This window comes from Vipera ursinii, assembly GCF_947247035.1.
Source record: "Vipera ursinii genome assembly, contig: SUPER_3_unloc_1, whole genome shotgun sequence".
Lineage (NCBI taxonomy): Eukaryota > Metazoa > Chordata > Lepidosauria > Squamata > Viperidae > Vipera > Vipera ursinii.
Genome location: NW_028148452.1, coordinates 1 through 15,000, shown reverse-complemented (window position 1 = coordinate 15,000; position 15,000 = coordinate 1). Strand labels below are relative to the sequence as shown.

The window sequence follows — 15,000 nt, the reverse complement described above, 5'->3', positions numbered from 1 at the left end:
ATAATAAAATAATAATAAAGTGAAATGAAACTGAGTAAAAAATAAAAGTAAAAAGTAAATAAAATAAAAACAAAATAAAAATAAAAGAAAATAACAATGAAATGAAATAAAAAATAAAAATAATAAAGAATAAAGAAAGAAAAATAAATAAGAAAAATAAAACAAAATAAATAAAATAAAACACAATTATAAATAAAACAAAATATACGAATATAAGACAAAACAAAAGGAAAATAATAATAAAAATAAAGTAAAATAAAATAAAAAATAATAAAATAAATAATAAAATATAAAATAAATTAAAATAAATAAAATAAAATAAAACAAGTAAAATAAAAAAATAGACCATGCAGTCCTGGGCTCCATTAAGAGAGGGACATCATCAGGATCACGTAAAATGCTAGTACTGCTTTATACTCCAGTGATAGGACCACACTTGGAATCCTGCATCCAGTGTTGGTGACTATGATACAGAAACAATGCCGAGATCTTAGAAAGCGTGCAGAGAAGAGAAGCGAAGATGATCAGGGTCCTGGAAGCTGAAGTATACGATGAAATGGTTGCAGGAACTGGGCCTCTCTAGTCTAACGAAGAGATGGACGAGGGGGGACATGATAGCTTTCTTCCAATATTTGAGGGGTTGTCACAGAGAAGCGAGGGGGCACGCGACCTATTCTCCAAAGCCCTGGAGGGCAGGACAAGAAGCAACGGATAGAAATTTATCAAGGAAAATCCCAAAGGTGCTTTTTTTTTTTTCAATAGGCAACTGGACCTTTCTTGGTTTTTACCTTGAAAACTTTTCACTTCTCATCCAAGAAGCTTCTTCAGTTCTTCAGCTTCTTTTGGAAAAACAACAACAACAAGAAGAAGAAGAAGAAAGTCCAGCTGCTCCTTGAAAAGCACCTTTGGGACAGCCATGACCAGTGTGATTGAGATCCTCTGTAGACTTTGATCGAGAAGAGAGACAACCTAGAAATTTCCTGGCAGTGAGAACGATTAACCAGCGAAACAGCTTGCCTCCAGAAGTTGTGGGTGCTTTTCATCACTGGAGGTTTTTCCAAAATAGACTAGGCCATGGGTAGGCAACCTCGTCTCTTTTATGGCTCATGGACTACAACTCCCAGAATTCCTGAGTCAGCATGGCTCATCTTGGAAACCTCTCCCTTTCCCCTCAGCATGGCTAGCTCAGGAATTCTGGGAGTTGAAGTCCATGAGTCATAAAGCGGCCTAGGCCTAGTGCAGGGGTAGGCAACCTTGGCTCTTTTATGACTCGTGGACTTCAACTCCCAGAATTCCTGAGCCAGCATGGCTCAGCTTGGAAACCTCTCTATTTCCCCTCAGCATGGCTGGCTCAGGAATTCTGGGACCTGAAATCCACGAGTCATAAAGCAGTCTAGGCCTAGGGCAGGGGTAGGCAACCTTGGCTCTTTTATGACTCGTGGATTACAACTCCCAGAATTCCTGAGCCAGCACGGCTCAGCTTGAAAACCTCTCCCTTTCCCCTCAGCGTGGCTGGCTCAGGAATTCTGGGAGTTGAAGTCCATGAGTCATAAAAGAGCCGAGGTTGCCTTACCCCTGGACTAGACAACCCTTTGTCTGGAATGGTGTAAAGTCTCCCGCTTGAGCACGAGGTTGGACTAGAAGACCTCCAAGGTCCCTTCTGACCCTTTTGATCTGTATTCTGTACCCCTGCTTGGTTCTGACATCTCACTTCCTTTTTCCTTTTGTGCCCTGATTCCTTTCTAGCAAGAGAAGCAGCAGACACCAAACAAAAGACCTTGGGAAACGCTCCGGAAGGTCCATTCGCCCCCAGCTTGGGTCAAAAAGGAGATGGAGTCTGAGATTCAGTCTCCCTTAGAACTCAAAACTGTGGAATGGGAGAAGTCAGGCACAACAATTCCCCTGGTGGGACAGGATATTATTGACCTCCAGACAGAGGTCTGAGAAGGAGGAGGAGAGAAAAAGAAGAAGAAGAAGGGGGGAAAAAAGAGACTCTTTGGGTGTCTTTCCTCACCCTACCGGAAAACAAAACAAGAACAAAACACAAACAGGTTAGGAACTTTTTTTAAAAAGAAAGAAAAAGAAAGAAAGAAAGAAAGAAAGAAAGAAAGAAAGAAAGAAAGAAAGAAAGAAAGAAAGAAAGAAAGAAAGCCCGTGATGTGGAATTAAAAGGCAGAGAACTGAGCCAGCTGGAGTCTTGCTGAAACCTAACTGCAGGAAAATACAGGATTATCTCGGTTACGTTCTCCGTAGACCGAAATGGAGGAATTACCATTCCTTTTTAGAGCACAGTAGTAGTAGTAGTAAGTGAATGAAACCTGACTTTCCCCTAGTAACAAAGAAGAAAGGAAGGTTGGCCAAAGGGAAGGGTGGAAACTGGGGAGGGCAAAAGAAGAGGAATTAAACTTTCCCAAATGTTCTTAGAGGAAAACCAGGGACGAGTGGAGGGTCTTTGATGTGGATAGGCATGTGGTGATAACAAACGTCAGGAATGACCAAAAGAAAAAAAAAGTGGCGAGCAGAAAAAAAACAACGTTAATGGGAGACCGAGTAGCGAGAAGATACCTGGTGGCACACTTTTGGCACACCAACTATGGGACGCTAATCTACTAGCACTTTGTCTCCTGAATCCATTAGAAATGAAAAAGAGAAAAAACACTCATCCCCCTTTTCACGCCTCCTCGTCACCAGTGGAAAAGCCTCAGAATCTCAAACAAGACATCTGCCCGTTGGACGTCCCCATCAACCCTCCGTTGACCTCATTGGGAGAATATTCGTGGAGAAGGAGAACCAAGAGAGACGGACAAAGTGTCTGGGCTGGAAAATTTCAAATCCCTTTCTTCTATTCCATTGGGTTGGGTTTTTTTTTTTTTGTTTTTTTTGGCGACCTCTTCAGCATCGATAAGCGGAGTGTGACATTTGGACAACGAACTAACTCCTCTTAAGTTAAAAATCCATTCAACTGGACAACCACCACAAAACCTGCTTTACTGGGTAAAAAGGGAGGGTGCTTTGTTTTGGTTTTTTTAAAAAAATACAAAAAATAAATAAAAGGAAAACAATGAACACACACACACAAAAGGAATGTAGGTCATCCTATTGACTCGTTCGTCAGTCATCCAGAAACTCGTGGTGGGCTTTTGTTCCAATGGCTCCTGCGGATTCAGGGTTGTTGTTGTTTGTTTTGTTTTGTTTCCTCCTATTTTTCATTTCGAAAGACACAAGACCCCTCCCCCCTCCCCATCTTTTGACCCATCCACTCTGACAGTCCTCAGTGAAATGACCTGGAGACATTGAATAGAACATTTGCCTTAGACTTTGAGACAAACCAAGACAACACACACACACACACACACACACACACACAAACACACAGAGTGAGTAAAGTTCACTTGGGGGAAAAAAATCTCTATTTTTTTTTTCTTCGTTTTTTTTTCCTTTTCTTCAATAAAAAGAGAACTTGAAACCCACAAACTTTCTTTGCTTTTTTTTGAGTGCTTTTTCCTCCCTGATTTTGAAGGAAAATGTGAGGACACAGCTGACTTTCAAATCTTTGTAATCCTTTGGGTTGGGATTGTGTAGGAGGTTGCTAATTCTTTCTCCCTCTTTGTTTGTGTTCCTGGGTAAATAATCTGATTTTGCAGACAGTGAAATCTGAATGGCTGGCTTCCTCTTGCACCCTGTTTATGGTGCACTGAGAATTCAGCAAAACTCAGAATTTTATCCTGCCCAAAATAGTTGGCAATTGTTCTTAAGAAGGACAGCTCAAGTTTAAGAATGGCTCTAGAGATGTTCAAGTTTTCCATGAAAAAGAAAGAAAGAAAGAAAGAAAGAAAGAAAGAAAGAAAGAAAGAGAGAGAGAGAGAGAGAAAGAAAGAAAGAAAGAAAGAAAGAAAGAAAGAAAGAAAGAAAGAAAGAAAGAAAGAAAGAAAGAAAAAAGTTTGTGGGATTATCCCCTGTCCAAAGAAATAGGGAACTGGAAAACTATTGTCTCTTTCTGGCATTTCTGTACCATATTAACCATTACATGCTAAGCAATATTTAAGCAAAAGAAAAAAAAAAACAAATCATAATCAGGGGTTGTTGTTTTTAAATCAACCTCTTTTTCTCCAGACAGAGGAAAAACTGACAAATTGTACTTCCGTTTTATATCGCTTTTCTGATCATTTTGTGCCCTCTTCATTGTGTTTAATCACTCTCTCCCCCCCGATAATGGAAAAGTGTGATGTATTTTTATTCCTTTTTTAATTATTATTTTTGTTTGTGTTTGTGTTAGTCAACAATGGCTTCAATCGCATCCTTCCGTAGAGATGACATACACTAGGGGTCTTCAAATGTGGCCCTTTTATGACTTGTGGACTTCAACTCCCAGAATTCCTTAGCCAGGCATGCCTGGCTGAGGAATTCTGGGAGTTGAAGTCCACAAGTCATAAAAGGGCCATGTTTGAAGGCCCCTGCAATAGAGTAAGCGTGTGTTGAAAATGTTAAAGATAAGACTTGTGGGTTGAGACCCAACTCCTTCCATCACATCACCATTTGGAAAAAAAAAGGAGATTATGTTTTCTTCATAACAGGGATGGATTAACTTGTTCCTTCTGTTACAGAGAGTGGAGCCTGGTGGAAACATGGTGGGATGTGGGTGTGTGGAGCCTATAAGTTGCTATTGTGTGAAAAAATAAGTTCTGGTGGTCACCAACCATCACTGTGCTGGACCAGTATACATTCAGCTGCTCCATTTTATATCTAGTTTAGGGATTAAGAACTGTGTTAGAGTATTCAGCATTTACAGAGTTAATATAGCATCCTTAGCAGCATTGTATGTAAGAACATATAGCATTTACAGGGTTACACTGCCAGGATGGACAGATATGCTTATGATCGGAGGAACTTATCAGCAAATGTTAGTCTGCCTAGGATTCCTGATCGATAAAAGTCTGTTTAAAACCATTCTGTAGAATTTATGCTATCTGGATCATAATTATAAAACATTTTAATTCATGTTTTGGAATGGTAAAGATTAAAGGTAGATTTACCCCATGTTGTTTCTGAGCAAAGAAGCCTCGTTGCTTTCTTTTGTGAAGAGATATAAAACAAAGACAAAGGCAGGAAGTCCTGCCATAAACTATGAAGCTTCACCCACTTAACTAGAAAGCATAGGATCTACTAAACAGCTAGATTGCATTACCCATAAGCCATCTCTTGAGGAAATAGCATTTAACCCTGTAAATGCTACATGTTCTTACATACAATGCTGCTAAGGATGCTGTATTAACCCCATAAATGCTAAATGCTAAGGATGCTGTATTAACCCCATAAATGCTATATACTTATAATTTTGAAATATATTTGGCAGGAGAAAAAGGCAAGGATTAATTTAAAAATGTTACAGGATTCAAGACTCAGAGGTGGGTTTAGCTCACCTAATTGTTAATTATATTACCAGGCTACAGTAATGTCGTGGATGAGAGAATGGATTTTACTGAGGAATACCAGATTATTGATATTAGAGGGACATGATTTACAGTTGGGATGGCATGCGTTCATATGGTATGGGAAAAATAGAATACACTGCTATTTCCAGAGACATCATATCAGGAATTCTTTATTGATGGTTTGGGAGAAAATAAAGAGGAAGCATTACTTGAGGATTCCAGATTGGCTCTCAACGATGGAAGCGTTAATACACCCCAATATGTTTAACATGGGAAACATTATAACATATAAAGACCTACTAACAGACACAGGGAAGCTGAAAACCAAACAACAATTACAGGAACAAGGAATAAAGATGGATTGGTACATGAGAATGCAAATACAATCTAGATATGAAAAAGATGCTAAAATAGATGGTTTTAATTTGGGGAGAACAGAGTTAGATGAAATACTTACGGGAACTGAAGAAAAATGGATTAAAAAAATGTATAGCTACTTATTATATAGGGAATTAGAGGAGGAGCAGGTTAAGGAGTCAATGATAAAATGGTCAAGAAATTTTGGATATACGATTGAATTAGATAGATGGCAGCAATTGTGGGAAAGAAACTATAAACTGACAATGGCGACAGCGTATAAAGAAAATATGTACAAGGTGTTCTACAGATGGCATATGTCTCCAGAAAGACTAGCTAAAATGTTTACGGACAGATCTATGAAATGTTGGAAATGCCATCAAATACCAGGCTCTTTCTATCATATGTGGTGGACCTATTGGAACATAATCAAATCATGGATAGAAAAGATGATACAACGACGTATAGAATTAAGACCAGAAATATTCCTGTTGGGTATTTTACCAGAGAAATATAGCAAAGAGAACACATATTTGATTATTCACATAACCACTGCAGCTAGGATTGTGTTTGCACAAAACTGGAAGGCACTGAAAGCTCCTCCAGAAGAAGAGGTGATTAGGAAAGTAATGGAATGTGCGAAAATGAATACATTAACAATGATAATTAAAGATAAGACAAAGCCAGAGTATTATGAAATTTGGGGAAAATTTTACGAGTGGGTGAAAAAGAGAATATGCTTAAAAGACGGCTAACAGTAATTTAGATGGAAGAAAAATGAGGAGATGATATTATCATACCTAATATAGACATTGAAAATCTAAGGAGAGGAGCTGCTTGGACATCACCCCTGAATTGTATCGGAAGAGGAATGGGAGGGAAGAGAGTAGAGGAGGGGGAAGGAAGTAGGAAGGTTGGAGGGAAAGAGGAGGAGAAGTGGGGAGAAACGGGAGGGGAGCGGTGAGGGAAAGAGGAGAGGAGAGGAAGAAGAGGGAAGTAGGAAAGAAAGGAGAAAGGGAGAAAGAAACGAGAGAAGAGGGAAGAGAGAGAAGGGGGGGTGGATACAGTGAAAGGGGAAATGGACGAGCAGCACCCAAACTTAGGTGTGTGTATGTATTTATGTATGGCAATATTGTGATCACCATTGGTAACCTTTCCAGCTGGCTTCCAACATGGGGAAGCCATCTTTGTTTAACAACCGCAAAGTTCGCCTAGAAATTGGAACTTTTGCCTCAGCGGTGAGCACAATTTGAGAATATCCTGTATTGATTGGGGAAGGTATTTTACCTCAGGTGATCACTGATGTTAAGACTGACTCGGCAAATTGTAAAAATGGAAGCTGGGGAGTGTTTAAAGGTCTATTTCAGAGCAACAAACTTGCAGAAGGCTTTTATGGAAGTTTGATGTGAATTAAATAAGACAGATAGTCCTAGGCTGCATTAACAGAGGGACTGAATCAAGATCACGTGAAGGGTTACTACTACTTTACAAGGCCTTGTTAAGGCCACACATGGAATCTTGCATCCAGTTTTGGTCACCACGATGTAAAAAAGATGTTGAGTCTCTAGAAAGAGTGCAGAGAAGAGCAACAAAGATGACCAGAGGACTGGAGGTTAAAAGATATAAGGAACGGTTGCTGGAATTGTGTATGTCTGGTGTAATGAAGAGAAGGATGAGTGGGGACATGATAGCAGTTTTCCAATATCTCAGAGGCTGCCACAAAGAAGAGGGAGTCAAGCTATTCTCCAAAGCACCTGAAGGCAGGACAAGAAGCAACGGATAGAAATTCATCCAGGAGAGAAGCAACCTGGAACTAAGGAGGAACTTCCTGAGAGTTAGAACAATGACCTCCACAATCTTTTCCACCTCAGTTATTCTATATTCTATTCTATATTTTATATGAATAGAACAGAACAGAACAGAATAGAGCTGGAAGGGACCTTGAAGGTCTTCCAGTCCAGCCCCCTGCTCAAGCAGGAGAACCTATACCATCTCAGACAAGTGACTGTCTAGTCTCTTCTTAAAAACCTCCAGTGATGGAGCTCCCATGATTTCTGGTGGCAAGCTGTTCCACTGGTTGATTGATTGTCCTCGCTGTCACGAAGTTTCTCCTTAATTCCTGGTTGCTTCTCTCTTTGGTCAGTTTCCAACCATTGTTTCTCATCCTGCCCTCTGGTGCTTTAGAGACTAGCTTGACCCCCTCTTCTTGGTGGCAGCCCCTCAAATACTGAAACACTGCTATCATGTCACCCTTGTTTCTTCTTTTCTTTAGACTAGCCAAACCCAAGTCCCGCGCCGTTCTTCATATGTTTTGGTCTCCAGACCTTGTTGCTAGTTGCTCTTCTCTGAACTTTTTCCAAGGTGTCAACATCTTTTTGGTAGTATGGTGACCAAAATTGGTTGCAGTATGACATGTGTGGCCTCACTAGGGTTTTGTAAAGCAGTACTAATACTTTGCGTGATCTTGATTCTATGCCTTTCTTTATACAACCCAGGTTTGTGTTACGTAGCTCTTTTGGCTGGGTTGCTGCTGGCTGTCAGAAGCTTGTCTTGGTTCGTCAGAAGCGCTCAAAAGGAGATCACGTGACTCTGGGACACTGCAGTGGTCATAAATACGAGTCAGTTGTAAGCCTGAAAAAATGGTCTTGTCACTTTTTTCAATGCCGTTGTAACTCCGAACGGTCGCTAAACAAAAACTACTGTAAATCGAGGACTATCTGGATGGGGTTTGTTCCTTCCTGCTGATGCCCATAGAAATTATGTTTTTTGCTATTGTAGTCCTTTTCTGCCCAATAATAAACCCCCACAAGTGCCAAACGTAAGTCTTGGCTGAGGAAGAAACTTAAGAAGGACCCACGCTAATGAATTACCCAATTAAAAGAGGCAGTGGGAAGTTTCTACTTTCAAACTTGCAAGAGCCTTACAACAGCCTTACAATAGCCTTAGAATAAAGTGGAATTAGTTCATCTTGTCCTGTTTATACATACACACATATCCTGTTTAGACACTGGGGTTATGTACATCAGGGGTCCCCAAACCCTGGTCTGTGGACCGGTACTGGGCCACGGCATGCCGGCAACTGTTCCGCCACAAACAAGCAAAGCCCCATCTATGGGATGCAGGCAGCACACAAAACAACACACACTCCGATCCGCAGGAAAAAACTCTCTCCATGGAACCGGTCCCTGGTGTCCAAAAGTTTGGGGACCTCTGATGTATGAGATGTACCCTTGGCCATGCCCTTCTCAGCCCCAGCCACCCGTCTCAGCTTTCTTCCTCACTCAACAACCGTGTGATTAACTCAACAACTGTGGCAAGAAAGGACATTTGTGGGCCCAACTGTGGTCGTGCGTTGAGGACTGCCTGTACATTTTATTTAGTTCATGCTAAAGATTTTTTGAAAGTATGTTTCCAACAGATCACATTCTTCCAGGCGGCACAAATTATATTGTTTTTCACTCCAAAACAAAAGAACAACACTTGGGCTGCCGTTAGTTGGGAGATCTCAGAGAAGACATGATCATCTCATATAATAATACCCCAGAATGAGTTTCTTTGAAGTAAAAAAAAAACAAAACACAAATGACATTAAGTATAATTCTCTCATGGTCTTTCTTTTAAACTGCTCTGTGAATGTTGAAAGCCCTTGAATGGATTTGCAGAACAGCATTGATAATCTACATTTTGTGATGGAAAGTTGTTTTACCTGCGGTCTATTGATGTTGGAATTTTTGCATAAGGAAACTTTGAAACACATGGGTAGTCCTCAACTTACGACGATTTGTTTAGTGACCATTTCAATGGCATTGAAGACTCATGACCAGGTTTCACCCTTACGACTGCTGCAGCTTTCCCGTGGTCCTGTGATCAAATTTTGAATGCTTGGAAACTGGCATGTATTTGTGACGGTTGCACTGTTCTGGGTTCATGTGGTTCACCGTTTGTGACCTTCTGACAAGCAAAGTCCGTAGGGGAAGCCCAAACTGCTTAATGGCTGCAGTGATTCACTTAATAATGTTGAAAGGAAAATCTTCATCGGGGTCCAGTCCATGCCGGGAATCAACAAAATGGAGACTGCTTCAGAAAGAAGGTTGTAGTTTATTGAAGAGTAGAGCCAGACAGAAAGACGGCTCTGGAAAAAAAAAAGTGACCACATGGAGCAGAGTGGTGGGTTTTTATACCTTCTGGGGCCTTTGAGGTTGTTTCCTGTTCCTGTTTGAGGCTTTGTATTTCCTGTGTCATGGACTTTGACCTGAGTCTGTGTGTGCCCTTTTGGTATTGGTGGGTTAATCCTATTATGTCCTGCCTTAGAGTTTGGGTGGGGTATGTAGATTTTAGGGACACAGTGGCTCAGTCATTAGGACGCTGAGCTTGTCAATCAGAAGATCGGCAGTTTGGCGGGTCGAATCCCGAGTGCCGCATAACAGAGTGAGCGCCTGTTACTCGTCCCAGCTTCTGCCAACCTAGCAGTTCGAAAGCACGTAAAAATGCAAGTAGAAAAGTAGGACCACTGCGGTGGGAAGGTAACAGCATTCCGTGTGCGCCTTTGGCGTCTAGTCATGCCGGCCACATGACCACGGAGACGTCCTCGGACAAGTGCTGGCTCTTCAGCTTTGAAACGGAGATGAGCACCGGCCCCTAGAGTCGGAAATGACTAGCACGCATGTGCGGGGGAACCTTTACCTTTATATGTAGATTTTAGGGGTCTTTGTCTTCCTAATCCCATCAGCTTCTAGTTTCCTGGTTCCAACCTTTCTGAAAGGATTATCACATCTGCATTTCTAAAAGCTGGCCTCTGCCAAGTTTCTGCCTGGGCCTATTAAGAAAAACTGACCTTGCTTTTCTGCCTTTAAGATCTTTTGTGGGAATATATTCTTCCTTTTTCAATATCCCCCAAAATACTACTTCCTTCTCTGGGGCGGGGTGTGACCTCCCACAATAACTGCAGTGATTCTCTTAAAAACAGAGCCAATCAACCAATGGAACAGCTTGACTTGAGAAGTTGTGGGCACTCCATCATTGGAGACCGGGCAGCTTTTTGTCTGAAATGGTGTAGAGTTTCCTGCCTGAGCAGGGGGTTGGACTAGAAGACCTCCGAGGTCCCTTCCAACTCTGTTATTCTGTTATGTTTAGCCTGTCTTCTAAAAAAGGTCATAAAATGGAGCAAAATTCCTTGTTTAGCAACAAAAATGTTTGGGAGCAATTGTCGTAAATCGTGGACTACCTCTTGTTCCAAGAAACTCAACGTATCTTTTCCTACATTAGTAGCCTTTGGATTACCCCACCCCACCCTTTCCCCACAGCTATTCTTTTCACATGTCATCTGACACTTGCAGGACACTTACACGCACTTTGCTAATCCTTGATTTTTTACCGCTAATTTTCTCAGCAACTTCTCTCTTCGCTTTGGGTTTCTCTCTCTCTCTCTCTCTCTCTCTCTCTCTCTCTCTCTCTCTCTCTCTCTCTCTCTCTCTCTCTCTCTCTCTCTCTCTCTCTCTCTTTTAAAAAAATGTTTTAGTACAGTTTTCAAAGGACACCAGGAAAAGTGTCTTATTTCTAATAAAAGGCCCAGCGGAAGTGTGTGATGCCACTTACAGAAGTCCGTTCTAGGCCTCAGAGGAAAGGAAAACCGGAAGTGCATGGATGCCAACTTCCGGAAGTCCGTTCTAGGCCTCGGAGGCTCAGGCCTGCATCGAATAAGAGAACCAGTTGTTCAGGTATTTGAATTCCACCATTGGAGCAATCCACCAACAGAATAGCTTGCCTTCAGAAGTTATGGGTGCTGCTCCAACACTGGTGGTTTTGAAGAAGAGATTGGGCAGCCATTGGTCCAGAAAGGTATAGGGTGTCCTGCTCAAGCGGGGGGTTGGACTAGATGACCTCCTGAGTCCCTGCCAACTATGTCATCCTGTTAGGGGTACCTCCTCCGATTTTGATTGCGCTGGGCAGAGCTGGGATACAGAGAACAGCGCAAGGGAACTTCTGCTCGATTGCGCCCTGCTTAAGGCAGACCAAGTGACTGCAAAGGGCAATGAGGCAGCTGTCTCCAAAATCTTGTTCGGAGAAGTTTAACACAAGGCTGAGAGGGGGATGCAGGAGCCATAAAAATTAGCAATCAAGTACCCTTTGTTGTGATTCAGGGTCAGCCTGTGGGTTCGGCAGTTGGGTCGGACAACTCAGAGGAGGAAGAGGGGGGTGTTGAAGAGCTTGCTGAGGAGGTTGGATAGCTTGATGAGAGCCCCCAGCCAGGCCCCTCTCATCTGGTCACAACGCAGACCCAGCTGTGTGAGCCTGACAGCGTGGATGAAGATGACCCACAGCTGGCCCTGTTCAAGGACGCCCGACGCAGGAGGCAGTCAATCAGGAGTAAACAGAGGAAGGCAATGGGGCACCTCGGAAGGAGGCAGAGAGAAGCCACACCTTGAACTGTATAAAAGGGGAATGAGTGGGAGGGCTGGTTTGCTGAAGGCAACTGCTTGGATAGTTCCTGTTTCATAGCTCCTGTTTCATGGTTGGTGTCTTGTCTTGCTCTGTTTTATGTGAATAAATTTGGCAGGCTTTATTCCAGCCTCTTGCCGTTTGTAAAGGGGTTGTCCCTGCCTTTTCTGCAGGGCTGGTAGCAGGCTGGTACAGAACACCCTTTTGTGGGAAACTATGCATTTATTTATTTAGAAAATGGATAGGGCCGCCCAACTCGCAGTGTCTCTGGCTGGTTGGCAGACATAAAACCCCAATACAAAAGTCATCAAACTTTCACTTTCCTGGTGACAACAATCAAACCAACTGCTTGATGGGTTCCATATCAACCCTGGAGCCCCAGGCTCATTGGCAGAACCAGGTCTTCTGGGACTTTGGGAAGAAAATCAAGATGGGGGCCAATCCTATCTGCAGCGATGGTGTTCCACAGGGAAGGAGCCATCATGGAGAAGGCCGTTCTTCATGCTCCTACAGATGGGGCACCTTAAGACAGGGGACGCATAACACTGAGGGATCTCGGAGTCCTAGTGGACAATCCCTTCGATAGGAGCCTGCCGTGTGCTGCAGCTGCCAAGAAAGCCAACACACTTCTTCTTCTTCTTCTTCTTCTTCTTCTTCTTCTTCTTCTTCTTCTTCTTCTTCTTCTTCTTCTTCTTCTTCTTCTTCTTCTTCTTCTTGTTAGTTGCGAAGTCGTGTCCGACCCATCGCGACCCTATGGACAACGTTCCTCCAGGCCTTCCTGTCCTCTACCATCTTCTGGAGTCCATTTAAGCTCACGCCTAGTGCTTCAGTGACTCCATCCGGCCACCTCATTCTCCATCATCCCCTTCTTCTATTGCCCTCAATCTTTCCCAGCATGAGGCTCTTCTCCAGTGAGTCCTTCCTTCTCATTAGGTGGCCAAAGTATTTGAGTTTTAGCTTCAGGATCTGGCCTTCTAAAGAGCAGTCAGGGTTGATCTCCTCTAGGACTGACCGGTTTGATCGCCTTGCAGTCCAAGGGACTCGCAGGAGTCTTCTCCAGCACCAGAGTTCAAAGGCCTCCAATCTTTGGCGCTCAGCCTTTCTTATGGTCCAACTTTTACAGCCATACATTGCAACTGGGAAAACCATAGCCTTGACTATACGCACTTTTGTTGAAAGGGTGATGTCTCTGCTTTTTAGTGTGCGGTCTAGATTTGCCATGGCTTTCCTCCCCAGGAGCAAGCGTCTTGGCTACAGTCCCCATCTGCAGTGATCTTGGAGCCCAGGAAAATAAAATCGGTCACTACCTCCATTTCTTCCCCAACACAGTCCTTAGGCTGCATTAACAGAGGAGTAGAATCAAGATCATGTGAAGTGTTAATACCGCTTTACAAGGCCTTGGTAAGGCCACACTTGGAATACGGCATCCAGTTTTGGTCACCACGATGAAAAAAAGATGCTGAGACTCTGGAAAGAATAATAGAGTTGGAAAGAACCTTGGGGGTCTTCTAGTCCAGCCCCCTGCTCAAGATGGAGACCCTTTGCCATTTTCAAAATCCTCCAGTGATGGGGCAACCACAACATCTGAAGGCGAGTTGTTTCACTGGTTAATTGTTCTCACCATTAGGAAATTTCTCCTAGAAAGAGTGCAGAGAAGAGCAACAAAGATGATCAGGGGACTGGAGGCTAAAACATATGACGAACGGTTGCAATGGATGGACACTAATCAAGGAGAGAAGCAACCTGGAACTAAGGAGAAATTTCCCAACATTGAAGACAATTAACCAGTGGAACAGCTTGCCTTCAGAAGATGTCAGTTCTCCAGCCCTGGAGGTTTTTAAGAAGTGAGTGGACAGCACTTATCTGAAATGGTCTCCTGCTTGAGCAGAGATTGAGTGGGGTTTGAAAATATGCATTTTCAGTTTTTGAGGGGGAAAAAATTGCTGGGATATTTTCATTATGATGCAGTATTTCCCTCGGCATAGTCGATCCATGTTTGAGATTACTTGGAATGACGTGGCCTCTACCGATCACTGCATCTCAAGAAAGGATATTTCAAAGATTCAGGAAATGCCAACCGGCCAAATCAAAGTATGTGCCTTGTTGAGATGTACTTAGGAATCTGTCTGCAAACACGTTAAATAAACACGAGTTAATTGACAAATTCCCCATTGAGGAGTGCTGGCGATGCTTCATCTTACACTTTAAAAGGGAAATGAAGACATCAGAAGGGATCTAACCCCATTGAGGATCTGTGTATTCCTCACTTAAACAATGTACCTTGCATGTGTGCAGGTGGATCGATCACTCAAGTAAGATAAGGTAAGGTATGATAGACAAGACAAGACAAGGCAAGGCAAGGCAAGGCAAGACAAGACAGACAAGACAAGACAAGACAAGACAAGACAAGACAAGACAAGACAAGACAAGACAAGACAAGACAAGACAAGACAAGACAAGACAAGAGCCTTGGTGGAGCAGTGGGCTAATGCCTCCTTAAGTAACACCAGCTGCCTGCAATTAGTGCAGGTTCGAGTCCCACCAGGCTCAAGGTTGACTCAGCCTTCCATCCTTCCCAGGTAGGTAAAATGAGGAGCCAGATTGTTGGGGGCAATAAGCTGACTTTGTAATAATGCCGCTTGGGGGTGTGTGTGAAAGCCCTAATAAGCAGGCATATACATAGAATGAAGGCTAATGCTAAGCACGTTGATTTGTGCTTTAGATTGTAAGCCGCCCTGAGTCTTCGGAGAAGGGCAGGATATAAATGGGATTT

The 15,000-nt window shown here is 42.8% G+C and overlaps 1 protein-coding gene across 1 annotated transcript in view; it reads left to right on the top strand.

Moving 5' to 3' along the window:
- Window positions 1-3,247, top strand: part of ADGRB1 (adhesion G protein-coupled receptor B1) — a gene marked incomplete at its 5' end in the record, with an annotated part of 259,043 nt that extends 255,796 nt beyond the window's left edge. The window contains one exon of the mRNA XM_083379962.1: window positions 1,747-3,247. Coding sequence (XP_083236088.1) covers window positions 1,747-1,944 — 198 coding nt within the window. The 3' untranslated portion in view covers window positions 1,945-3,247. The remainder of the gene's footprint in view (window positions 1-1,746) is intronic.
- Between the last annotated feature and the right edge of the window lie 11,753 nt (window positions 3,248-15,000).